This window comes from Chiloscyllium plagiosum, chromosome 7 (assembly GCF_004010195.1).
Source record: "Chiloscyllium plagiosum isolate BGI_BamShark_2017 chromosome 7, ASM401019v2, whole genome shotgun sequence".
Lineage (NCBI taxonomy): Eukaryota > Metazoa > Chordata > Chondrichthyes > Orectolobiformes > Hemiscylliidae > Chiloscyllium > Chiloscyllium plagiosum.
In genome coordinates this window covers 47,808,881-47,836,098 of record NC_057716.1, presented here as the reverse complement: position 1 = coordinate 47,836,098, position 27,218 = coordinate 47,808,881, and the positions used below count along the sequence as shown (strand labels likewise).

Genomic DNA, 27,218 nt, shown 5'->3' with positions numbered 1-27,218 from the left:
TTTCCACCACCAGGAAGATAGGTAAACACCCGGGTGGCCAGTGACAAACACTGCCCTTTGCATCAAAGGGCAGTGCTGTGTGATCAAAACAGTGAGGGGGAGGGGAGGGACTAAATCAAAATAGAGTTGGAGGGAGAAATGATGCACTCCACTCCCTGCGGCGCCCACCTCTCCCTGAACAACTCCAGGGTGTTGGTGGACACCGCGTGCTCCTTCTCCAAGGACACCCGGGCTCTAACATAACCGCGGAAGAGGGGCAGGCAGTCGGCCCTAACGACCCCCTCCACGGCCCGCTGCCTGGACCTGTTGATGGCCAGCTTGGGCTTTCTCTGATATGGTGGCTTACCAGCAGGTGGTCCTCGTTCTCTCAGACAGGGTGGCTCACCAGCAGGAGGTGCTGGCTCTCTCAGACAGTGCGGCTCACCAGCAGGAGGTGCTGGTTCTCTCAAATGGGGTGGCTCACCAGCAGGAGGTGCTGATTCTCTCTGACAGCGCAGCTCACCAGCAGGAGGCTCTAGTTCTCTCTGAGGGTACGGCTCACCAGCAGGAGGTGCTGGTTCTCTCTGATGTTGCAACACCAGCAGGAGGTACTGGTTCTGTCAGATGCTGCAACTCACCGGCAGGAGGTGCTGGTTCTCTCTGATACTGCAACTCACCAGCAGGAGGAGCTGGTTTTCTCTGACAGTGCAGCTCACCAGCAGGAGGTGCTGTTCTCTCTGATGGTGTGGCTTACCAGCGGGAGGTGCTGGTTCTCTCTGACGGTGCAACTCACCAGTAGGAGGTGCTGGTTCTCTCAGACAGGGTGGCTCATCAGCAGGAGGTGCTGGCTCTCTCTGATGGTGTGGCTCACCAGCAGGAGGTGCTGGTTCTCTCTGATGGTGCAGCTTACCAGCAAGAGGTGCTGGTTCTCTCAGACAATGTGGCTCACCAGCAGAAGGTGCTGATTCTCTCTGACAGTGCAGCTCACCAGCAGGAGGCGCTGGTTCTCTCTGACAGAGTGGCTCACCAGCAGGAGGTGCTAATTCTCTCTGACAGTGCGGCTCACCAGCAGGAGGTGCTGGTTCTCTCAGACAGGGTGGCTCACCAGCAGGAGGTGCTGGTTCTCTCAGATAAGGTGGCTCACCAGCAGGAGGTGTTGGCTCTCTCTGACAGCGCAGCTCACCAGCAGGAGGCGCTGGTTCTCTCTGACAGGGTGGCTCACCAGCAGGAGGTGTTGGCTCTCTCTGACAGGGTCGGTCACCAGCAGGAGGTGCTGGTTCTCTCAGACAGTGTGGCTCACCAGCAGAAGTTGCGGGTTCTCTCTGACAGTGTGGCTCACCAACAGGAGGTGCTGGTTCTCTCAGACAGTGCGGCTCACCTGCAGGAGGTGCTGGTTCTCTCAGACAGTGCGGCTCACCAGCAGGAGGCGCTGGTTCTCTCAGACAGTGCAGCTCACCTACAGGAGGCGCTGGTTCTCTCAGACAGTGTGGCTCACCAGTAGGAGGCGCTGGTTCTCTCAGACAGTGCGGCTCACCAGTAGGAGGTGCTGGTTCTCTCAGACAGAGCAACTCACCAGCAGGAGGCGCTGGTTCTCTCAGACAGTGCGGCTCACCAGCAGGAGGCGCTGGTTCTCTCAGACAGTGCGGCTCACCAGAAGGAGGCGCTGGTTCTCTCAGACAGTGCGGCTCACCCGCAGGAGGCGCTGCTTCTCTCAGACAGTGCGGCTCACCAGTAGGAGGTGTTGGCTCTCTCTGGCAGTGTGGGAAGGAGGGACGAGGAAGGGGCGGTGTTTCGGTGTTGGTCACCTTGTTTGCAGCGATTCTTGCCCTGCGCTGTGTTTCTCTTATACTCCCAGTTGGAAGCTGGAGTAAGTGCATTAGGAGGTGAGAAATGATCCTGAACAGAACGTCGACGCTGTGTTTGTAATGTTCATGGTCAAGTGTTTTTTTAAAACTGCAGACAGAAGTGGAGAAGATTGCTTCCTGTGACTATGGAGTAACTGCCGGTTGTACTTTTCATGGCCTTATGTAATCGTGTGGTTTGTATCATTGGCAAGTCTCGGAGTCCTATGAACTTTGCTGGTTGGAGTTTTTGTTTAAACACATTTACTCTGGGATCCGCAGCATTGCACAGAGCTCTCACGTGACAGATTGCGGCAAAACCGCCTCCCACTTCCCAGAAGTGTTTTTACTTCAGGGAATAGCCATTAAGTTTTGCGAAAGTTGCTCCTTTTTAGGAAGTCATCGGTGGCATTTAAAAAAAAAGTGTCTAATTTGTGCGTAAGAGCGTTGTAGAGGGACCCTGTCCAATCGATGTTACTCGCTGCTATTTTCTCTGAAGTGGAGAGTTTGCGTATATCACATTCCTGAGCAATGATCCAGTCTCCAAGTTGACAGCGCTTCCCCGTCACGATAAGTGTCCCTGGAAGCTCAGCGGGCGCAGGGGCTCTTGTAAAAGCAACAACTTGTCTTGATAGAGCGCCTGCGTTGGTCTCGGGACGATCCAAAGTGTTTTGCAACGAGTGGATTACTTTTGAAGTCATCACTGTGGCAACGTAGTAAGGCTAAGCGTTAAAATGGAAATTATAGTGTGGTGAAAGCCATCCATGGACGTTATTCTGATCGTTAAAACGTTAAAAGCATAGTTGTTCTCCAGCCCTCCTTCCCAACCGATTGCAGAAGTTCTTTTTTTTGGGACCTGTGTTTTCCTTTGCATTTTAAGTCACTTATCTGGTGTGTTGAAACCGATCAGTTAGTTTAATTTAGTTACAGCATGCTGATTTTGGTGGCATTTTATTTAACACATTGTTTTTATATTTTTCAGATTCTGAAATTGTCAGTATGCAATGTTGTCCTTCAGTCCATCGTTTTTGCAAATCAAGTTTGATGATTTGCAATTTCATGAAAACTGTGGCGGGGGAAGTTTTGGTAGTGTGTATAGAGCAACATGGTTATCTCAAGACAAAGAGGTGGCTGTGAAAAAGTTGTTAAAAATAGAAAAAGAGGTAAGGTTTGTGCTATGTGTCCTTCTGATGACTTATATTCATGTTTTATTAGACATTACAAACACAAGAATAAGAACAGATTGATTTCCAGAAGGCCTTTGACAAGGTGCTGCCCAGGAGACTGCAAAATAAAACAAGAGCCCTTGGTGTTGGGGGCAAGGTGCCAGCATGGATAGAGGATTGGCTGATTGGCAGAGAGTAGAGATAAAGAGTTTTTTTTCAGGATGGCAACCAGTGACTAGTTGAGTTCTGCAGGGGTCCATAGAATCCTTCCAGTGTAGAAGCAGCCCATTTGGTCGATTGAGTCTACATCGACCCTCTGAAGAGCATCCCACCCAAGTCCACATACAAGCCCAAGTTCAGGATTCTGTTAAGGTTTACATACAGGTTCAGTTGGCAATTAGGAAGGCAAAAACAATGCTAGCATTCATTTCAAGAGAGCTGGAATGCAAAAGCAGAGATGCACTGCTGAGGCCGTATAAGGCTCTGGTCAGACTGCATTTGAATATTGAGAGCAGGTTTGGATCCATGAATCTACTGAAGAATGTGTTGGTATTGGAGGGGGTCCACAGAAGGTTTTCAAGAATGATCCTGGGCCTTGAGATGTGAGGAGTGGTTAAAGATTCTGGGTCTGTACTCAGTAGAGTTTTGAAGGATGGAGGAGGGGAACCTGCTTCACTTCTTTTACTCCCACGGGAATTATTTCTTTCTGCTTTGCTTCAAAGTAGTGAATTACAAAGAATAATTTGAGCAAGAGGGATTGAGAATGTAAATTATTTCAGCATGTGGATCAATATGCTAAATGGCTCCAGGTTCAATGTTATCAAAGCTCAACTGTAGGACAGATATTAAGAGGTGTTCCTTTAAAAAGCTAATCTAGTGAGTAGCTTCTAGCAAGGGCACTTGAGACTTAAGAAGTAGCTGGATGCTGAAATAGTGGTGCAATCTGCAGTTTGCATTTTGGGATGATGATTAAGGTCTTGGTTGTCTTTGTCTTCTTGTATTAATAAACCAGAGATGTGAATGTACTAGCTTGAATCCTGCAGGTAACTGCATTTCAATCAGTCTTAACATGAGTCGGAACTATCCCTCAAGATCAAGGTTGACTTTCTTCCACTCTGGAGTTGTGGTTTGAGAGGGGATTAAACTGTCCAATGTCTGGATAAACACACTCTGCCACAGGTTGGGGGGGTGGGCTTTTGAAATGTTGGGTGGGTGGGATGTGCAGATTTTCATACTGTTGGTGTTTGGCCTCTGCTTGGATCTATTGGAGATGTTCAAAATAGTTGGCATGTAAATGATAATGCTTCTACAATTTGAGTGGTCTCAGGCAAAAGATTCTCTCAAGTTAGTGGGGATGTTGTATATTCTAATAGATGCTTTGAGAACATGTTTGAGGACATGAAGTGTTTTCTGTGCCTTCTAGTAACCTCTTGCCATGATTAAACCTGGGACTAGGGAGTCTGATTTTGAAGTTTTGTTTCCACGCACTGCGGGTGACTGACCGTAACCAGTGCCTTTACTGGGTATGTTGACCTGAGAGAGAAAACACTGAAATTGAAGCATCAATCCTGCCAATGGATTTGCAGAAGTTTTGTAGTAGGAGCTACTTGGTTAGGACCTTTGACTTCCCTGATGTTTCGCCGAAAGCACAATCTCCCATTCCCTTGTGAATCCCCCATCATGTTGTGGAATTCTCTTTCTAAGAGGGTATATATGCAGGTATTCGTTGCTTACTACAGCTGATGACAAAGGTCCAGGTCGTCTTGGTTCAGGACTAGAAGTGATGCAAATTGATCTGTTTCCCACGTGTCCTGTAGAGATGCTCCACTCCGACGGGGAAACTTCATGGAGATAGAGTAGAGTTTTGAGAAAAAGAGGATAAAGAAGAGCATTGGTGCAATGACTCAACCCTGCTTGATCCAAGTTTGCAAGTTGGTGAGGATCAAGGTTTGCATGTTGCACAGCAGGTGGAGAATCGTGATGGCAGCCAAATTAAGGAGGATGCTCCATAGCCCCTCCCAGGGGATCGAGTCAAAGACCTGTGTGAGGTCAAAGGACATGTATGAAGATTACAGCTGCCTGCTGAACTCCTCATTCTGTGAGGCTCATGTCCACTGTGCCTCTTGATGAACAGAATCCACATTGTGACTCCAGTAGTAGTCCCTCAGCCACCGGAAGAAGTACTTGAGTTGGATTCTTGTAATGTCCCTGTGGTGAACAGTAGGAAGACTGCCCTGTAGTTACTGCAGTCACTTCTGCTTCCTTTCCTTAAGAGAGTCACAGTTATGGCATCTTGGAGATCTTCTGGCATGCTCTCCTCCTTCCAGATGAGCAAGACGAGGTCATGTGTGTATAATATATCAAAAATGCATCCCTTCTTTGCTTTAGCATTTTGTCAGGCTAAGCGTTAAAATGGAAAATATAGTGTGGTGAAAGCCATCCATGGACATTATTCTGATTGTTAAAACGTTAAAAGCATAGTTGTTCTCCAACCCTCCTTCCCAACCGATTGCAAAAGTTTTGTTTTTTTGGGGGACCTGGGTTTTCATTTGCATTTTCATTTATCTGGTGTGTTGAAACTGATCAATTAGTTTAATTTAGTTACAACATGCTGATTTTGGTGGCATTTTATTTATCTGTGTGGGAAGCCTTGTTAGTTCTCAGCTGTTGCATTATCTTTTCAACTTCATATCGGGTCAGGATTGTGCTGAGTTAATGGTGGTAAGATAGTAAACTTTTGGTTGTCTACTATTAGTCTGGAACACTGTAGATGCTGGATACTATTACAACAGTTCAATTACCTATGTACTGTGGATATTGTTAAACAAACAGTGTTTGGGAAACTCAGCAGGTCTAGCAGCATCTGGGGAGCTACTAGACTCAACATTAACTCCGTTTCTGTGCACAGATGCTGCCAGATTGCTGACTTTCACAGGGTGCTCTGTTTGTTTCAGATTTCCAGCTTCTGCAGTATTTTGCTTTTAACCTGTAGATATTGAAATGCATATATATTTATACAGTATTTGAAAAGTACAGTGCAGTTTGTCAATAGTGTATGTACTTGAGTAATAGTCAAAATTTTTAGACTACTTTCTAATGTTACATTTATGGGGTCGACTATTACATGGATACTACTGTTGAGGGGCTGAAATTCATGCCCATCAAAATTCATACTATATCATTAACTGATCTCTTAAATGAATAAAGAAAAGCAAATTACAGTAATTGCCGGATAAAGACAATGGAAACAAAAATGAATTACTGGTAGTAAGCCTTTATTTATATGTAAAAAAAGTGAAGAAGAAATATAATACGGCTTTTAAATCACAATTACCAGTACATGTTACATCTTAAATTAGACATGTCAGATACAAAAGTTCATTCAAAATCCTGCAAAATCCCACTATTCAGCATCTTCAGCACCAAATAAAACTTCATAGTCATCAGGATGAATGATATCATTGTCTGGATCATCTTCATTTTGATTGTCTATAGTTAGCAATACCAAATCATCCTCCTCTTCTGTGTCATCTCATAGATAATCATTCTCTGTACCATCCAATGCATTTGAAATTCCACATTTCTTGAATGATTTGAAAATAGTGTCAGCTTTTATTTCTTTACATGAATCAATAATTTATTCTCGGATCAGTGACAATGATGGAGCCTGCAAACTGCCTCCTTTTGTGGATATTTCTTTTCTCTATCAATCATCGAGTTATTCCACTTTATTCTCATCATGTCTTTAAATGGCTTATTGATACCAATGTCTATTGGTTGCAACACGCTTGTAAGTCCACTGGAAATTACAGCTATGTCAGTGATACATGATCAGATGTTATCAATAACATTCTACACACTTGATATGATCTAAACTGGTCCTACACAAGTAAACTCTTTTTCTTGTGTAGTCCACCAGGTCATAAATTCCCAATGTCCTTTATCCATTTTGTACATCCACTTCATCTATCTAGCCTTGTGGATTTATATGGATGACAATTTCTTTTGGGAATTTCTCCTTGGGCGAAGTGTTTCTCTTAGAAAGCCGTTGGTTTTAACTTAATGTCATCAGCCATTCAAGAAAGAACTAAAGTAACCTACTTTTCTCATGGCCAGTGGTTCTCACCAATACTGTTTTTCCTCCTTTCTGGTTGACAGTTCGACTCTAGAGTCGTAGAGATGTACAGCATGGAAAAGACCTTCGGTCCAACTCGTTCATGCCAACCTGATATCCCAACCCAATCTAGTCCCACCTGCCAGCACCCGGCCCATATCCCTCCAAACCCTTCTTATTCATATACCCATCCAAATGCCTTTTAAATGTTGCAATTGTACCAGCCTCCACCACATCCTCTGGCAACTCATTCCATACACGTACCACTCTCTGCATGAAAAAGTTGCCCCTTCGGTCTCTTTTATATCTTTCCCCTCTCACCCTAAACCTATGCCCTCCATTTCTGGACTCCCTGACCCCAGGGAAAAGAGTTTGCCTATTTACACAATCCATGCCCCTCATAATTTTGTAAACCTCTATAAGATCACCCCTCAGCCTCTGACGCTCCAGGGAAAGCAGCCCCAGCCTGTTCAGCCTCTTCCTATAGCTCAAATTCTCCAACCCTGGCAACATCCTTGTAAATCTTTTCTGAACTCTTTCAAGTTTCACAACATCTTTCTGATAGGAAGGAGACCAGAATTACAAGAAGGGGAGTAGAGTCAACCTAGGTAATTATAGACCAGTGAGCCTTACTTCAGTTGTTGGTAAAGTGTTGGAAAAGATTATAAGAGATAGGATTCATAATTATCTAGAAAATAATAATTTGATTAGGGACAGTCAGCACGGTATTGTGAAGGGTAGGTCGTGCCTCACAAACCTTATTGAGTTCTTTGAGAAGGTGACCAAACAGGTAGATGAGAGTAAACTGGTTGATGTGGTGTTTATGGATTTCAGCAAGGCGTTCGATAAGGTTTCCCACAGTAGGCTATTGTACAAAATGCGGAGGAATGGGATTGTGGGAGATATAGCAGTTTGGATCAGTAATTGGCTTGCTGAAAGAAGACAGAGGGTGGTGGTTAATGGGAAATGTTCATCCTGGAGTCCAGTTACCAGTGGTGTACCACAAGGGTCGGTGCTGGGTCCACTGCTGTTCGTCATTTTTATAAACGACCTGGATGAGGGTGTAGAAGGGTGGGTTAGTAAATTTGCAGACGACACTAAGGTCAGTGGAGTTGTGGATAGTGACGAAGGATGGTATAGGTTACAGAGAAACATAGATAAGCTGCAGAGCTGGGCTGAGAGGTGGCAAATGGAGTTTAATGCGGACAATGTGAGGTGATTCACTTTGGTTGGAGTAACCAGAATGCAAAGTACTGGGCTAATGGTAAGATTCTTGATAGTGTAGATGGGCAGAGAGATCTCGGTGTCCAGGTACACAGATCCTTGAAAGTTGCTACCCAGGTTGACAGGGTTGTTAAGAAGGCATACAGTGTTTTAGCTTTTATTAATAGAGGGATTAAATTCCGGAACCACGAGGTTATGCTACAGCTGTACAAAACTCTGGTACGGCTGCACTTGGATATTGTGTACAGTTCTGGTCACCGCATTATAAGAAGGATGTGGAAGCTTTGGAAAGGATGCAGAGGAGATTTACTAGGATGTTGCCTAATATGGAGGGAAGTCTTACGAGGAAAGGCTGAGGAACTTGAGGCTGTTTTCGTTAGAGAGAAGAAGGTTGAGAGGTGACTTAATAGAGACATATAGGATAATCAGAGGGTTAGATAGGGTGGACAGGAAGAGCCTTTTTCCAAGTATGGTGACGGTGAGCACAAGAGGGCATAGCTTTAAATTGAGGGGTGATAGATATAGGACAGATGTCAGAGGTAGTTTCTTTACTCAGAGAGTAGTAAGGGTATGGAATGCTTTGCCTACAACGGTAGTAGATTCGCCAACTTAAGTCGTCATTGGACAAGAATATGGATGTACATGGAATAGTGTAGGTTAGATGGGCTTCAGATTGGTATGACAGGTCGGCGCTACATCGAGGGCCGAAGGACCTGTACTGCGCTGTAATGTTCTATGTCCTATACATGCAATATTCCAACAGTAGCCTAACCAATGTCCTCTACATCCACAACATGACCTCCCAACTCCTGTACTCAATACGCTGACCAATAAAGGAAAGCATACCAAATGCCGCCTTCACTATCCTATCTACCTGTGACGCCACCTTCAAGGAGCTATGAACCTGCACTCCAAGGTCTCTTTGTTCAGCAACACTGCGTAGGACCGATTCTCCAGCATGTCAAGAGTAATAGACATGATAACTTGTAACCTTCCTGCTGATTTCTGATTACCAACTGGTGAAATTGGAAAATCTTCTAGTTCAACAGGCAGCTATTTTTCAATCTTAATTCTCTGCTGAAGCACTAAGTCACACCTCGTGAACCTTGTGCACCATACAGCATTTGCCTTAAAATCCAAAGTTTCATCCTTCTTTGATTCATTTCGTGCATGGATTTGGCTGACTTCATGATTAACAAGTTTTCCATTGTGACAATTTTTAAGTACCCACTCAGCAACTTTTTTCTCCAATTGTGGCCACTTGCTAGGTTGACCTCTGTTGGCACACTTTTTTAGCATCGTCTGAAGTTGGTTCAATGTCATTCTCCAGTCTCTCACAAAGTTCTCCGAAACACACAATTCTCTTGTTGCTACACAGTTATTTGTCTTCTCTGCAACTTCAATAGCTTTCAGTTTAAACACTGCTGTATATTTTTTATATTTTCTGGAGGGCATTTTTACACAAAATAAAGAAATTTAAAAGCCTCAATGAGGCATATGACTGTATTCCACGAGGTAGGTTGTCACCTGACTCTTTTGCACCAAATTGGTGTGAATTGTACATCTAATCACATAATAGCATGAAAAAGAAATGTATTCCCCCATTGTAACATTTATATACAGGATAGTACTTTGACTCACCTGTGAAGAATTAATGTTGACCTTTACACGAGATATATGGAAAATTCCAGATTTTTTGGCCAAAAATAGGGCATCACCTTTTACCTGAGATCAACAATCAGTCGAGTACTTATGGAAATTGCAATTTGGTTTCCTAGAACCAGCATAAAATAAGTAACTCCACTTGGGATAAATGATGTGTTAGAGGCATCTGCTCAGCATGAGATAATCTGCCGTGCTGAGTAGGAACAGGCAGCTCAGGAAATGGCTTGATGTAGGAGAAAGTAAAGACTGCAAATGCTGGAGATCAAAGTCAAGAATGTGGTGCTGGAAAAACACAACAGGTCAGGCAGCATCCAAGGAACAAGAGGATCGACGTTTCAGGCAAAAGCCCTTCAGAAATGAAGCTGTGAGCCGAGGGAGTGGTGAGATAAGTGGGAGGGGGTTGGGGCTGGGGGAAGGTAGCTGAGAGTGCAATAGGTAGATGAAGGTGGGGGTAATGGTGATAGGGTGGACCAGAGCATGGACCGGATAGGTGGGAAAGAAGATGGACAGGTGAGACAGGTTATGAGAGCAGTGCTGAGTTGGAAGGTTGGAACTGGGATAAGGTAGGGGGAGAGGAAATGAGGAAACTAGTGAAATTCACTCTGATGCCGTGGAGTTGGAGGATCCCGAGGGTTCTTCCTCCAGGCGTCAGGTGGTTATGGAGTGGCGATGTAGGAGAAACCTGTCTTTCAACTCCACTGAAGAGATGCTAATCTTAGGGGCTCAACAATCAGAAGGAATTTATTTTCTAACTGGGGAGAAAATTCAGAAGTCTGAAGTGCTAAGAAATTTGGGAGTCCTAGTCCAGGATTCTCTCCGTAAATTTGCAGGTTGAGTCAATAGTTAGGAATGCAAATGCAATGATGGTATTTATTTTGAGAGGACTTGAATATAAAAGCAAGGATGTACTTCTGAGGCTCTATAAGGCTGTGGTCAGGCCATATTTGGAGTATTGTGCGCAGTTTTGGGCCCCATATCTCAGGAAGATATACTGGCCTTGGAGAGTGTTCAGAGACAGCTCACTAGAATGGTTCCAGAAATGGAAAACTTAACGTATGAGAAACGTTTGAGAACTCTGAGTCAATACTCCATGGAGTTCAGAAGGATGAGGGGGAGATCTAATTGAAACTTACAGAATACTGAACGGCCTGAACAGAGTTGATGTTGGGAAGATGTTTCCATTGGGAGGAGAGACTAGGACCTGAGAGCACAACCTTAAAGTAATGGGAAGACTTTTTAGAATGGAGATAAGGAGAAATTTCTTCAGCCGGAGAGTGGTGAATCTATGGAATTCATTGCCACAGAAAGTTATGGAAGACAAATCATTGAGTATATTTAAGACTGAGATAGATAGGTTCTTGAGTATCAAGGGGATCAAGGATTTTGGGGAGTAAGCAGGAAAATGGGGTTGAGAAACTTATAAGCTATGACTGAATGGTGGAACAGTCTCCATGTGCTGAATGACCCTAATTTCTGCTCCTCTGTCTTATGGTCCTATGAATTTGTTTTCTGGTTGCCAACTTATTCAAAGGCATCCTGGCTCAAAGATAAGGGACATGTCTGAAAGATGTTGGAAAATGATGCAACAACTCTGCAGTCTTTGTGTTGTGTTGGGCTCGATGGATACTATAATCAAGCAGTCGTAACAGAAGTCCATTGCAAGAGCTTGTTCAGAATTCAACATTGATGAAATTGGTATCACATGGTGCTGGAGTAGTCCACTTTCTATATGCTTCACTTATACTCTGGACCATCGAAACACTGCTTTACATTAATTCACTTGGCTTGTAGAGTTACATCACCCCGTGGTGGGGCACATAGCCTGATCTTGTGTATGACCATAAAAGAGACATTATGTCAAAGGGTTTTGACTTGCATCCATCAGGATAGAATGAGAAGAATACCAAGTTTCAAGTGGAACCAAAATTTTTAACCACATTAGAAGAGGGTTCTGATTGGTTGGCAAGTGGACTCTGCTTGATAGAGGCATTACCATGGAGAATGCACTATAGAAAGTTAGCTACAAAGGTTTATATAAATTGATGCAAAGCAATTAACTCTGTCAAAACATTGCCATGGGGAATGCATCAGGGACTAACTGTTCCCAAAGTTTTTGCTCAGTTGAAAAATACAATGCATGCACGGTATATGTTCATTGTTGCCCTCAATGTGAATACATTTAGCTCCTAGTCTAAACTGCCTTTTCAAAGAACTGTAACTCTCCCATTTCCCCAGCTTTTTCTCTGTTGACTGGGCAAAGTAAACTGTTAGGAGGGCACAAAGTAGTTGCAAAGGGAACTGCAGGTTAAGGGGGTGGGCAAGAACAAGCCAGGTGGAATATAATGTTACAAAGTAACATTTTCCACTTTGTTAGGAAATTTAGGAATATCTGGGTGTGTTTGTACATAAGCCACAGAAAGTTATCATGCAGGTATATCAAGCAATTAGGAAAGAAATGGTATATCTTCCTATACTGTAAACAGTTTGGACTATAAGAATAAACAAGCTTTCGTGCAGATGTATAGGGCCTTGGTGAAATTCTTTCTGGGGCTGCAATGCAGGGTTTTGGTCACCATGCCTAAGGAGAATAAACCTGCCTTTGCGGGAGTACTGCTAATTCTTGAAATAAACAAATTATCTCTGAAGGCTGATTGAGAAGATCATGCCTACATGCCCTGGACGTTAGAAGAACTGAGGGCTGATCTATTTGAAACATAAAATTCTTAAGGGATGTGATAGCGATGATGCTGAAAAAATGTTTATATTAGCTGCCTGGGGAACCTAGAACACAAAGTCACACTCTCAGAATAGCAGGTCAGCCACTTGGAACTGAGGTGGGGAGAAACTTTATCACTCTACACCAGAGAACACACTTGGTATATTTAAGATGAGGTCACTAGATCTTTAGATAGTAAGGGAACGTAGAGGTACAGAAACGGTGTGCAAGATACATTTGAGGTGGGAAATGAGCCCCGCTTCTATTGTATTACTGACTGGCTTTAAGGTCCAAGTGACTATCTCGGATTTCTTAAGTATTTACGTTATGGAGTAATAGTTCCTTCTTTATGTTTTGTGTACCTCTTCAGCACATTGAGTCTGCACCAGTCAAAAACAAGGACCTAACTATTCTAATCCCATTTTCCAGCACTTGACCCATATCCTTGTTTGCCTTGGCATCACAAGTGCACATTTACATACTACTTAAATGTCATGAGGGATCCTGCCTCTACCATCCTTACAGGCGGTCAGTTCCAGATTCCCACCATCCTCTTGAATAAATGTAATTCCTCATATCCCGTTGAAACGTCCTGCCCCTTACCTGAAATCTGTCATTGACCCCTCCACGAAGGAGAAAAGTTTATTCCTGTCTATGCCCCTCATAATTTTATACATCTCAGTCATATATCCCCCCCCAGTCTCCAATTTATTTTCTCAATTTCAGCTATTAATATGGAGCTTTAGAAACAATCATTTTGCACTTAGCTCCAATATTTTATATTTTAAAATATGTAACTTCTGAAGACCCACAATTACTGCAGTTGAATTGTAATAACCATTTATTAATTAAATACCTTAATTTTTATTTGAATTATGTATTTTCTGATTTTGAACTTAGGCTGAAATTCTAAGTGTTCTCAGCCATAGGAACATCATTCAGTTCTATGGAGCTGTTCTTGAGTCACCCAACTATGGCATAGTAACTGGTAAGTTTTTAATAACTTTCCACATAATTGAGCTGCAGTGAAATGCTATTCTTAGTCGTCTTGCATGTCATAATCCGTAAATTAATGTTTGCTTTAGTTTGTCTGTTCTCTTTACAATGTGATAAAGAATGAAATAGATTTTTTTGGCATGCATTTATGTTTAAAAACATGGCCTAAATCTATACAACAGGAAATTCCATTTGTACAAAATTTGCTGCACATCTTAGTTTGAATGAATGATGCAGTCAGCAATATTAGCATCAACATTCCCAGTTTTGTGAATCAATTTAATAAGACTACCTAGTTATTCTGCTTTACCTCGATCTCAAAAGAATTTGTTTTTGAAATTAAGTAATCATAAACAGAAGAAGGCTATTTGGCTGCTCCACAATTCAATATGATCGCGATTGATATGATTTGATTGGAAATCCACTTGGCTGCCTGCATAATATGTAGCGTGTTTCCATATATTCATATTTTCTCCATGCAATTGTGCATGTATACAAGTACATGTTAGACTTGTTTACCTATTGAGAGCAAGGGGAATTTTCTGACTGTTTAGATTTTGAATTGCATAAGTGTAAGTAGCTGAAAATGTGTTGCTGGAAAAGCACAGCAGGTCAGGCAGTATCCAAGGAATTTCCTGAAGAAGGGCTCATGCCCGAAACGTCGATTCTCCTGTTCCTTGGATGCTGCCTGACCTGCTGTGCTTTTCCAGCAATATTTTCAGCTCTGATCTCCAGCATCCGCAGTCCTCACTTTCTCCATGAAGTGTAAGTATACCATCCTGGCTTTACAAAGTATTCATATGGTCTGAATAGTTTTTAAAACTTGTTTAAACACTATTTAAATGTACTTCAAGTGCAGCTGCTTACATTTGTAATCTGAAAATGAATGTTTTGGTTTATGACGGTATATTGAATTGTGGGAGTGGTGCCATCATTTAAGATGAAGATGAAGAATTTCTCCTCAGAGGATCATCAGTCTTTGGAATTCTCCTCTCCAAGAAGCCCTTGAGGCTGGGTTATCGACTATTTACAAGGCTGACGTATATGTATTTTTAATGCAAAGGAGTCAAGAATATAGGAGGCGACATAATGGCACATCAGACCAGCCATGCTTTTATTAAATGTCGGAGCACAATCAGTGCGCCAAATGGCTACTCCTCCTTTTTCATGTGAATTTACTTATGGCTTCCACCTCACAATCCAGGAAAGTTTTGCAATGTGAGATTCTGACATTATAGATGCTTACAAATAGGCCTTCGAGAAAAGATGTGAAGTCTTGTTTTCTTTCTATTGCCTTCTGTATTCTTGATGCATATTTACATTGGCTGAAGGAATATTGAGTTTATTACAGTGTAGTGTTTGTCACCAAAAAGTTTTAACTTTAAAGTTTAAATATAGAATTTAAATAGTTATGTATCACATTGAAAGAGACACCAATACGTGTCTTTTCAAACTTATAAAATATTGTACTGATACAGAAACAGCCTCTTAAAGTTTATATGTGATTGACAAGCAGAATGTTTTTAAACTTGTATACATGCTGTTTTAATTCTGCTAACAGGTGCACTTGGACACAAGTGCTGCTTCACATGGCAGCATTGAAATTATGGAATGGCAGACACCAGTCAACCTGTTCTACTTGTTTTTTTGTTCCCAAAGAGCCCTGCTCTGTCCATACAAGTCTATATCTTTCTTTCCTTCTACTATTTATTAAATTTTCCCTTCTAATTCCATTAATCCATTTCCTGTTGTTGTGGAAGCAATGCACTGTTTTTCTTTTGTCCCATTAGCACAAGGGTCACAATGTAAATTTAACCTATTCTGTCTGGTTTCTGATATGGCCAGCTTTGTGCTTTTTTTGAGGTTGAACTTGTAATTTAAAAAAAAATTAATCAAGCAAGTTTACTTTAATCTCCAAATTATTGATTTATTATAAAACAAGCTTGTTCAATAAATATGCAAAATTAGTTAACAAACTTGGATTGTAGTATGGATTTGGAATTTTTATCCCTGTAAATGACACAAATGCACACACCAGGTAGAGGTGAGAAAAAAAATAGATTTATTTTTGCGGAGATAAATTTCCAGAGAAAAAACATTTGGGCCAATCTGTCTTAGGTCTTGAGGGCTGAAATGATGAGGCTTGGAATGGTCAGGTGAGATGTTCTGGCATGTATTGATGTGTGTGACTAACATCATCTCTGGGATCTTGGTAGACACTGCTTCCTCAGGAAATTCAGATTTCATGCTGAATTCTCCATGAAGGTGCTTCAGAAACAAGAGACTTGAGCTGAACAGCTTGTTACTTAGCAGATTATCCTCAAGTCTGCAAACAGTGTTCAGACAGAATAACCTGAATAATGGTAACCCTCCAGATTTTGATGTGGAGGATTTAGTAATTGTAATACCATTGAGCCTCAAAAGGAGGTAGTGGTTTCTCTACTGTTGGAAATATATTGGTTCCCACACAGAAAGCGACACACAGCCTGTTAGTCCCCATGTCTCTCTCTGAAGAGCAAAACAGCTTGTTTTACTCCCCAGATCTTTTATTTAGTCCTGTTTTTCTTTTTGGAAATGTTTATCTAATTCCTTTTTGAGAGCCATGGAATAAAATGGAAAGGGATATTATCATTCATCTCCAGGCATTTGATTTCTGATCCTATGATTGAGGGAAGGTGATTAAGGAAGCAACTAATGTTACTTGGGAAGCTACCTTAAGGAAATCTACAGTGAGATCCTGGGCCTGAAATTATTGATCTGCAGCAGTTATAACCATCTTCCTTTATGCTATTTATGACAGAACTTTCTCCATGATTTGCATTTGCTTCAGTTTTATTAGTGCTTCGTGATAGCACACTCAGTCAAATGCTTCCTTGATCTGAAAGTAACTCTCACCTCATCTCTAGAATTCAGCTCTCTTGTTTATATTTGTCATAGAGTCAGGCCCTTCAGTCCAACTTGTCCATGCCGACCAGATATCCCAACCCAATCTAGTTCCACCTGCCAGTACCCGGCCCATATCTCTCCAAACCCTTCCTATTCATATACCCATCCAGGTGCTTTTTAAATGTTGCAATTGTACAAGCCTCCACCACTTCCTCCGGCAGCTCATTCCATACTCGTACCACCCTCTGCATGAAAAAGTTGCCCCTTAGGCCTTGTTCATATCTTTCCCTACTTACCTGAAACCTATGCCCTCTAGTTCTGGACTCCCACACCCCAGGGAAAAGACTTTGTCTATTTATCTTACCCATGCCCCTCATGATTTTATAAACCTCTATGAGGTCACCTCTCAGCCTCTGATGCTCCAGGGAAAACAGCCCCAGCCTGTTCAGCCTGTCCCTAAAGCTCAAATCCTTCAACCCTGGCAACATCCTTGTAAATCTTTTCTGAACCCTTTCAAGTTTCACAACATCTTTCCGATTGGAAGGAGACCAGAATTGCACGCAATATTCCAAAAGTGACCTAACCAATGTCCTGTACAGCTGCAGCATGACCTCCCAACTCCTGAACTCAATACTCTGACCCATAAAGGAAAGCATACCAAATGCCTTCTTCACTGTCCTATCTACCTGTGACTCCACTTTCAAGGAGCTATGAACCTGCACTCCAAGGTCTCTTTGTTCAGCAACATCCCATTTGGAGTAAGGCTGCATTGAGGAATGGAGCAGGGAGTTCCAGGCAGAACTTAAAGTGAACATTATTGAGGAAGTGCTGCTTGATACCACAGTCCATGATACCACTCAGTATTTTGTTGATCCTGATGCACTAGTTGAATGACTGCATTCTCCCAACCTTTTGGGAACAGGCTGTATCTGTCCACATTGTCAATTTGCCACATTGTCAAGTAGATTAGAGTGTCATAGCTGTTGATGTTCATTGTCTATGCTGTTTCATTGCATTCAGTGGTTGTTGATATCATGTGGAGTAAGTTGAAGCTGTGATACTGGAGTTCTCAGGAGAAGGTCAAGATGGGTCAGCAACTTGCACATCTGCCTGAATATGGCAACAAATGCTTTAGTCTTGTCTTTTGCTTTTGTGTGCTGTGCTTTAGTATAATTACAGATGAGGATATTGAGGAGTCACTCCCTCTCATTAGTTATTTAATTGCCCAAATCCATTCACAGTTTGTAATAGGGCTGAAAAGGTTTGTCCATCCCTGTTGTTTATAGATTGTCTTAGCTCTGCCTATAGGGCATATGATTGTATCCTTGTTCATGGCTTTATTAGTTTGGGCACTCATGTTTTAAATGTCTGGTGTTGCTCCTGGCATTCTGTTCAACACTTCCCCTTGAACCATAGTCGGTGCCTGTCTCAATGGTAAGTTGAAAAGAGATGTCGAGTCCTGAGGTTACTGATTGTGTTGGAATTCAATTCTGCACACAGGAATTTGGGTGTACCCAGTTTTGGGCTGCTCGCGCTGTTTTGAATCCATCACATTCAGCAGTGGTGCAATTCAACAGTGATAGATATGTCCGAAGAGGGACTTCCTCCCAAAACTAGCATGCATGTGTATTTACAAGAAATTTACTTCTTTGGTATCCCAAGCATCTGACTGATTTACATATAAGATAATGTTTTTATACTAAGACCTAAGTGTTGTTAGTTGCATCAATTGATAAACGTGTATGAGTTGGGGGCATTGATTGAATGGTTACTTGAGCATCAAAAGACATTGATATGGGTAGTGTAGAGTTACATGTTAATTTGTGAGGTTTCACTCTTTTGCTAAATCTAGTAACGACTGGCTTTTCTTTCCTTACGTACTGGCTGTCAGGGGTATGACACAGTGCACCGATGCCACCTGAATTCCTGCCATGTACAACCAACATGTGCGTCTTTGTGTTTGGAGCTTCAATTGTAGAGTAATCTCCTGAGCAATCCGCTTAGATTTTCTTCCTGTTGAACTCGAGAGATTTGTGTATTTAAAAAAAACTGACAATATGCCAGTTGGGACTTTTATTTTTACAGAGGTGCTACTGGCAGTAGCAGAGTAAGTAGCCAGTTATTTGTTACCAGCTTCATTAGAGTGAATTAGACTTCATAAAGCCACGTGACTTGAGAGCCTGGCTTCAAGTGCTGAACAAAATGTGTATCCAGGAGGAGATGGTTTCAGTTCAACAAGTTCCTTCCTATTTAGTTATGAATGCTTGTAACCATATTTGAAATAAATCATTCTCTCTGCTAGGAGATATAGTTTGTTAGCTTAAGTTGCTCTTATTTCCTGCACTATCAATGTTAAATTACTGGGAAATGCTGCGTTGCTCGGAATCTGCTTGAAAATTCAATACAGATAAAGGCTGATGAATGGTTTGCAAATAACAACTCTAAGCCACATACAGTTTGTGTTAGTTATGCATACATGAAACTTCAATTTTGATTGGCTGCCAAAATTGAATTCTAACAATTAATAGTTATAGTGGCATGCAAATCAAATGTTCATTTCTAATCATTGTTGGAAGACCATTTTCTACAGTTTAATTTCAGAATATGTAAAAGGCATATTTCTTCTAATAAACAAGTGAATAGCAGCACTGTTTGTATAATATATTCTTTTGTAAGAGAGGCAGGACATGAAGTATGTATCATACTTGGCTAAATAGCTGTCAGGCTGCTCGCATGCTTTTTACAAAAAGTTTGCCTCCAACTGTGTATATCTTCTACTTGTGTCCCGCTCACTCATTCTTACAGAATTACAATGGTTTGCACTTGCCTTACATTTTTAATACTGTATATACATCAGTCTGTATCAGTCTTGAATTTTCAAGCAGATATCTAGTTACAACATAGCATTTTTCAGTCATTTAACTTGTATGCTGACATGTCTAAATTGCTACTGTGATCCTGCATCTGAATCCTTGTTAGTTTTCCTTGTAGTAAAGTTTGTTTTCTGTATAGTTCACATACTCACTGCTGCTTTACTAAATTAACTCAAATATATTTTTTCACCTTTTGCTTAATGTCTAGGCCTTGCAGCAATAAAGCATCCAACATTTGGTTGGAAAGAGGGATTAGGTATGGGAAAAGACTGAATGTGTTATTGAACATGCGAATGTTTCATTCAAGTGAGCAAGAAACCGAGCTAAGAAAGGAGAGTGAAGCGAGAGCAGTCTTGGGATAATTAGGAAATTGGGTAATGTGCTTACTAAACCAGTGACTCTACATGATTTTAAAAAAGAAGTTACATCCACAGAGATACTGCTATCAGATATGATGCAGAGAGCACTACAAAAGCAGCTGGACTACTGATAACTACAGTATTACTGTAGCCAACTTGCATGTTGATAGAGGAGAATAGCAGAGATTTGACTTTTGAGGAGGTACATAAAGAATCTTCAGTTCACAGGTTTTGCTTACCTTATAATTTTGTGTAGTGCCAATATCATGGAGCTACAATTATCATGGTGCTACAAACTCCTCTGCAAATTTCAAAGAACAGGGTTTTATATAAATTGCTGGGAGAAACATCTTAAAGCAACTACAAATATTGATTAGGAGAAAGTGAGGACTGGAGATCAGAGCTGAAAATGTGTTGCTGGAAAAACGCAGCAGGTCAGGCAGCATCCAAGGAACAGGAGAATCGACGTTTTGGGCATGAGCCCTTCTTCAGGATTCCTGAAGAAAGGCTCATGCCTGAAACATTTTTAGTATAAATATTGATTGTCCACTCTATTTTCGGTCAGATAACAATCGTTTTCTCGGAGTCAAAACGACTAATTCTCGATCTTCCTAACTTCCGTAGAAAATCTTTCACTTAGCAACATAGGTGTGGTCTAGGCTACATAGGCTGCATGGCAACTGAACTGATCAAATTGTCATTCTTAAAAGCTGTTACTTGGCTGGATATAAATGAGTGGGAGTAAAGCAGAGACTCGGGGAGTCAAGAGAGTAGAAACTGGATAAAAGAAGCAGAGTAGTGCGCCAAGAGACCAGAGGCTGGGAAAGGCAAATAGTGATATCAAAGTTATATCACTACAAACAGTCAGAGTGGAGAAATGGAATGCAGCTGGGTTGAATATACTTGTAAACGTAATTGAATCTAAATGAATCAACTATATTGGGCTTAGTTGTTAGCATTGCTCCCTCACCAGCTAGGAACCTGGTTTGGATTCCTGCCTCATGAGTCTCTGTGTGTGGTTTGTATATTCTCCCCTTGTCTGTGTAGGTTTCCTTGCGGTGCTCCAGTTTCCTCCATGATCCAAAGATTTGCAGGTTAGGTGGATTAGCCATGTTAAGTTGTCCATAGTGTTCATAGATGTGCAGGCATGGTGAATTGGCCATGGGAAATGCAGGGTTACAGGGATAGGTCAAGCAGTGCTCTGGGTGGAATGTTCTTTCTAGGGATGGTGTGTATTCTTTGGGTTGATTGGCCTGCTTCCACAATTGGGATTCTATGATATTGTATTGATCAACTAAATTAGTTTTTATGATGACAAATCACTTATTATCTGATGCCGATTCCATCATTGATCGCAAATAAATCAGTGATTAATTAATTTGTCATGTCTTGATGATAAAGTTTGACGTTAAACACCAAGCGATAATAAAACTGAATAGATTTGTATTTTAAATGAATTGTAATCTAAGGATTTTAAATAATGAAAGTTTAATGAAAATTAAAACGTTTCATTAGCCTCTCCATATGTAAAAGTGACTTCAGCACAGGAGTAGCAGCTTATTGATCATGAATTTAAATAGTAAATTCAGTAGCATAAGCTCAGATATACATGGCTGGGGGTGGAGGTTGGTGCAGAAAGGAGATTGGGAAAAGTAATAATGATGTGATTCTGTAGCTGGGTGCAGAAAGTTGTTTCAGCAATCACAAATGTGGATCCAGTATGCTGTGTTGCCTTATTCAGAATTGAATGATAGAGCAGACTCGATGGGGTGAATGACTTAATTCTGTTCCCATATCTTATGGTCTAATGCCAAGGTCAAATAGGTCATTGACTTCCTGGAGAGCACTGAGTTGAGAAGGTAAACTGACAGGTAAGGATAAGCAAAGGAACAAATCAATAAACTACTTCTGTACTGAAGTTACTTTAACATATGGAGAGGTGAATTGAAATGCTATATATTGTTCATATCATCAACTAAGTAGTTAGAAAGAGGAATCTGCACCTATGAGTCAAAGTCGGGGATCTGGAAAAGAAACTAGTAAGTAGAACCTTTTAAGGGTAGCTCTCTCCAGCTCAACGAGCAAACCTACATCCAGAACCTCAATTTGAGCTACAAATCTTCTCAAAACTCGCTAGTCCTTGTACTCATGAATATCAATAAAGGGTAATAAAGCAGGAAATGCAGGCAGGTTCAAGTCCCACTTGCTCCAGAGATGTGTAGTAACATCTCTGTACAGGTTGATTATAAAATATTCCATCTCCCCAGAAGGGATCTTGTGGCATACCGGTAGTGTCACTACCTCTTATCCAGGAGATCTGGATTCTAATCTCCTGTGTTCCAAAGATGTGTAATATCATCTCTGAACAGTTTGAGTAGAAAATATCTACTCTGGAGAACTAACTTTCTATGGCGCACCAGTAGTGTCAGTATGTCTGGTCAAGTAAAGCTTGGGTTCAAGAACCACCTGCTTCAGAGGTGTGTCACAATACATCTGAACAGGTTGGCTGAACTGAGAAGATAGATCTTGAACAACTATAGCCATCTTCCTTTGTGTTCAAATGACTCCAACCAATGGAGAGTTTTATCCTCTGTAGCCAAAGTGACAAGTTAGGCCATCAGTTTTTTCCTAATGAACAGTCAAGATTCTTGGTACTAGGATCAAACTCCCCACCATCCAACACTGTTCCTTTGCTTGTGGTTGCCTGCCACGTATAACACTGACACGTATAAAGTTACCAAATTGGTATAGCGTGTTTGCAAGTTTCTTATTTAAATGATGTTAGATTAAAAAGCTATGTAGGCATTGATTCTATAGGATTGTATTGTGGTAATAATGTTGAGCCAGTTTGAAGTGCTCAATGTGAGATTTCCTGTTTTGTTTTTTGAGAGTTTGGTGTGCGTACTAGGTACTGTGGAAAAAGAAGAAAGGGAGGTTATGGTTTAGGCTATTGCCTTTCCAGCCCTGTCAATCACCTTTTTGGCTTTGCTTTCCTGACACTGATCATGTGGTTACATTAACGTTCTGTGCCACTGCCATTTCCTTGTGCTTTCCTGAAGCCCTGCACTGGCCACACTTGACCTCCAGGTTTTCAACATCAGAATGCTGAAGGTTCCTAAGGGCTCATTTGCTTTTGATAATGGAAATGATGCTGAAACATTGATAACACTCTGAGTAAAGACATTTTTAAATAAAATTAGGGAAACTGCATTCTGCCACCTGCCTTTCAGTCCCAAACCCACTTTGAACAATTCCACATTTCCAGCTTTTCAGATCTCCAAGAAATACCTATTAATAGGAGTAGTTTCCAAACTGGCACTGACAATATGCCTTCCTATAATAGAACACCCAAGTTGTTCGCAGGAGCATTATAAAACAGAAACCGTACAGTAAATCACAATGAAAAATTAGCGCTAACAAACAAAAGCTTGATCAAAGAGAGAGGTTTTAAGGAGTGTCTTCAAGACAAAAAGAAAAGCTGAGGATTTTAATGAGGGAAGTCAATGCCTTGAGGACCAGGCACAGCAGCAGTGATGGAATGGTTATACTCAGGAATGTTCAAGATGACAGAATTAGAGGAGAATTGATTTCTGAAAGAGTTTGGCATTTGAGATTATACCAGTAGAAGAATGTAAATTTTACATTTGAAATGTTGCTTAATTAAGTGACTGGATAAGGAGATAATATTGGTTTGAATGGACAGCAGAGTTTTGGATGGCCCAAGTGTGTGAAGGGTAGAAGTTAGCAAGCAGGCCAGGAAAACATGAAACAGTAACGTTTGGAAGTAACAGAAGGCATGAGTGAGGTTTTCAGTGACAGGTGAGCTGAGTCAGGTGATGTTAAGGAGTTGGGAATAGGTTGTCTTTGTAATATTGTGGATCTATGGTCAGAACGTTATCTCTGGTTTGAATAAAAGGTCAAGGTTGTGAACTGTTTGTTCTTTTGAGGCTGAATTAGACAGAGTTTATGCTAGAAACTGAAGGTCTTAGCCTTCCCAGCACTTAATTGCAAGAAATTTCTGGTCCTTTGATATTGGATCACAAACAAGTGTATTGACAATTTAAAATCAAGTGGGTGGATGAGGGAGTATGAGAGAGTTGGTTATGAGATAGGGCTGAACATTCAGCTGTATATATGTGGAAACATAATTTTCTGACTGATTTTCATTGAGCAGCACAAAGATGGGAAATACAGAGAAGGCAAGGGTAGATTATTTGAGAGACATCAATAGTAATGTTATGGCAGTGAGAAGAAAAATCATTGCTAATGATTTCCTAGCTATGGTTAGTTAATAATGGAATTGGGCCAGTGGAGAGGCATTGGAAGAGAATAATGTGACCTAACTGTGTCAAAGGCAGCAGGTAGGTGGGAAAAGACATACAGAATTCGTTTTCCTTTACCAAATTGAATAGAAATTAAGATCAATTCAAGATGTTTTTCAGTACAGTGATAGGGATGGAATCCTGATTGAAACATGGAATTCTGGAAAGATGGGCATGACGCAGGAGGAAACAGCTTCGAGGATGAAAGGAAGGTTCAAGGTGAATTTGTGAAGACTTTTTTTTCTCTTGTGGAAAGGGGTAATGACAGCAGCTTTGAAGGAGGATAGTACCTGGGGTGAGAAAATCATCAACATTATCAGCTGTTATGGGAACCAAGAGGGGTATTTGGTAGTCAGCAGCTTTGGTGGAAATAGAGTTGGGTTAGCAGGAGATGGGTCAGTTGGACAAGAGAAACCTGGGGATAGCATGGGGGGAGATTGAACCAAGCTTTCTCCAGTTTATGGACTAAGTTAGTACAGGGGAGAAGGTCCTTGGAAGGTTGGTCAGGTAGACTGAGGCAAGGGAGAGAAGTGAGAGAAGCTGCTGAGTGGATTATATAATCCATGCAGAAGGCCTATCCCAGAAATCATATATCAGTGAACTGTAAAAGAAACGAACAGTTGCAGTAGATATATTGTGAATAGCCTGCATTTCTCAGATTCAAAGTCACAATGACTTTTTTGAGATACTAGTATTCAGCCGTTAACCTACTTTATTACTTTTTTTTATTTTTATGAAATATGTCATTCATGAGTAGAACAAAAGCAAAGATATTCTGAGAGTGACAATCACAGTTTACCCACTCTGCTGCTATCTTTTCCTATGAGGACTGAGCTCTATTTCTAGTCGGGAATTCTGATCCTGGCTCCTTCATCAATGTGGAGCAAATCTGGCATCAAACAATTCCCACACAACACAGATTTGGAGGTGGTGGTGTTGGACTGGGGTGTACAAAGTTAAAAATCTCACAACACCAGACAATAGTCCAACTGGTTTATTTGGCAGCACTAGCTTTCAGAGTGCTGCTCCTTCATCAAGTGGTTGTGGAGTGTAAGATCATAAGAGACAATTATAGCAAATGTTTACAGTATGATGCAATGGAAACTGAACACAGGATAGTCAGAGAAAGTCAGACATGCCCTCTTTTGCAGCAGTAATTGTGCCACATTCTTGTTTTAAATGTCAGGAAGCACAGCCAGACCCTTTGATAGCTGCAGTGAAAGGGTAAGTTTGTAAGGTTAGTGAGAGGTCAGGGTACATTTGTTTAAGGGGTTAGTGTTCCAGATAAGAGATGGAGTGATTAGGGATGGTTGTAGAAGGGATTGTCAGGTCTGGTTTGAAGAGAGGTGGGGGGAGCCGGTTTTGGGTGGGGACATGGAATGATGCATCTGAGGAGTGTGGTCCCAGCGATTCGGGCTGCACAGCAGGGAGTGTGGAGTTAGTTTATTTGTGAAGAGTTGCTTAATTGTGTGTGTGGTTATCGTGTCTGGAAGAGATGTAGTTGGAATGGTGAGTGCTAGATTGGAAGGTTAACTTGCTCGCTACGCAGGCATTATACAAGATTTTAACTCTCTGACTTTCCCTGGATAACTATTAGCTTAACCGAAGCAGAGCCCTCCCAATCATCCAACTTGGAAAAAATAAATTTAGAGGGTTCCAGATGCAGTGGAATTACCCATCAGAATCTTCAATTTCCCAAGCTAGTCCCATGCAAGTGCAGCATGATCCAAATGTGCATCTCCAGTTTGTGCTGCTCCAACAATTATCTGAACATCGGAGTAATTGGGCCTTGGTTGTACCAATAATCTGTAACATGAGAGTCTGTGAACTGTTAACACTTTTCTGCAATAGGGAATTTTTATTCTAGTTTCTATATTGTATTTAAAAGTATAGTTGAATTATTTTATCTATTCTTTTCAAAGTAATATTTGATGGGTTTTTTCTTTCTCTTTCATTAGAATATGCTCATGGAGGGTCACTGTATGATTACCTGTCAAGTGCTAAAAGTGAGGAAATGGACATGGATCAAATTATGACTTGGGCAACAGATATTGCTAAAGGTAATGAACCTTCATAATAGGAGAGTTTTTGTTTTGAAATGATACGTGTATATTTGTATGTCTATGCCTCCAAATCACAAACTATTATATTTAAGAGCAGATTGTACATCAAAAATAAAATCTAAAGTCATAAGATAGTAGGCTCAGCCTGGCCCTATCCCCCAACTTTGGTACTGGAGGGCAAGAAATTATTTTAATAACTATCTTGTTACACCAGTTTCATTAGATTGTAGCAACCAGAATAAATGCATTGCTGTTGTGTGTCTATGGGCTTCAGTTGGAAAATTAACTGTATGGGATCTATACGTCCAGTAAATGCCATCTCAACTACAGTGTTCCAGTGTGAATTCAGAAAATGATTGAATGATAGGAAGTCTTGAATTTGAATCATACATTTTAAATTTAAATAATTTTGGCCATTTTTCTAAATCTTGTTTATTAGTAAGTGTTTTAATGTTTATTGTTGCACTGCAGTTCAAAAAATACTTTGTGAATAACACTATTCAATCGATTTACCTCTTGCAATGAACTTCATACTGAGCAAAGGCTTTCAAATCTGCAGTTGACTAAGTACTGAGAATATAATTACCCCCTGTAGCTGACCACAATGTGCTCATGCAGCAATTAAGGTGACAGTGGTATTGTGGCTGTGCTGTTGAACTGATAATCTGGAGATATGGGTTCAACTTCTATTCTGGCAGTTGCTGAATTTAAGTTGAATGAATTAAATAAATCTGGAATCTTGCATCAGCAATGGCAGGCATGAAAACCTATCAGATACATTAATCAAGTGCATAGGCTTAAGCTGAGAGGGGGTAAGATTGAAAAGGGACCTGAAGGGCAACTTTTTCACACACAGGGTGGTGTGAATACAAAATGAGCTACCAGAGGAGGTGGTGGAGGATGGTACAACTACAATATTTAAAAGACATTGGATGGGTACATGAATAGGAAGGGATATAGTCCAAATGCTGGCAAATGGGAATAGATTGTTTTGGGTATTTGGTCAGCACAGAA

General features: G+C 41.2%; 1 protein-coding gene across 3 annotated transcripts in view; it reads left to right on the top strand.

Moving 5' to 3' along the window:
* Positions 1 to 1,772: 1,772 nt before the first annotated feature.
* Positions 1,773 to 27,218, top strand: part of LOC122551555 (mitogen-activated protein kinase kinase kinase 20-like) — an 84,752-nt gene continuing 59,306 nt past the window's right edge. The window contains exons 1-4 of one of the 3 annotated variants that reach the window (XM_043693613.1): positions 1,773 to 1,862; positions 2,803 to 2,983; positions 13,606 to 13,693; positions 26,100 to 26,201. In XM_043693613.1, coding sequence (XP_043549548.1) covers positions 2,825 to 2,983; positions 13,606 to 13,693; positions 26,100 to 26,201 — 349 coding nt within the window. In that variant the 5' untranslated portion in view covers positions 1,773 to 1,862; positions 2,803 to 2,824. Of the gene's footprint in view, positions 1,863 to 2,168; positions 2,712 to 2,802; positions 2,984 to 13,605; positions 13,694 to 26,099; positions 26,202 to 27,218 lie in introns of those variants that run through there. The other 2 variants (XM_043693614.1, XM_043693612.1) reach the window with 2 other exon arrangements.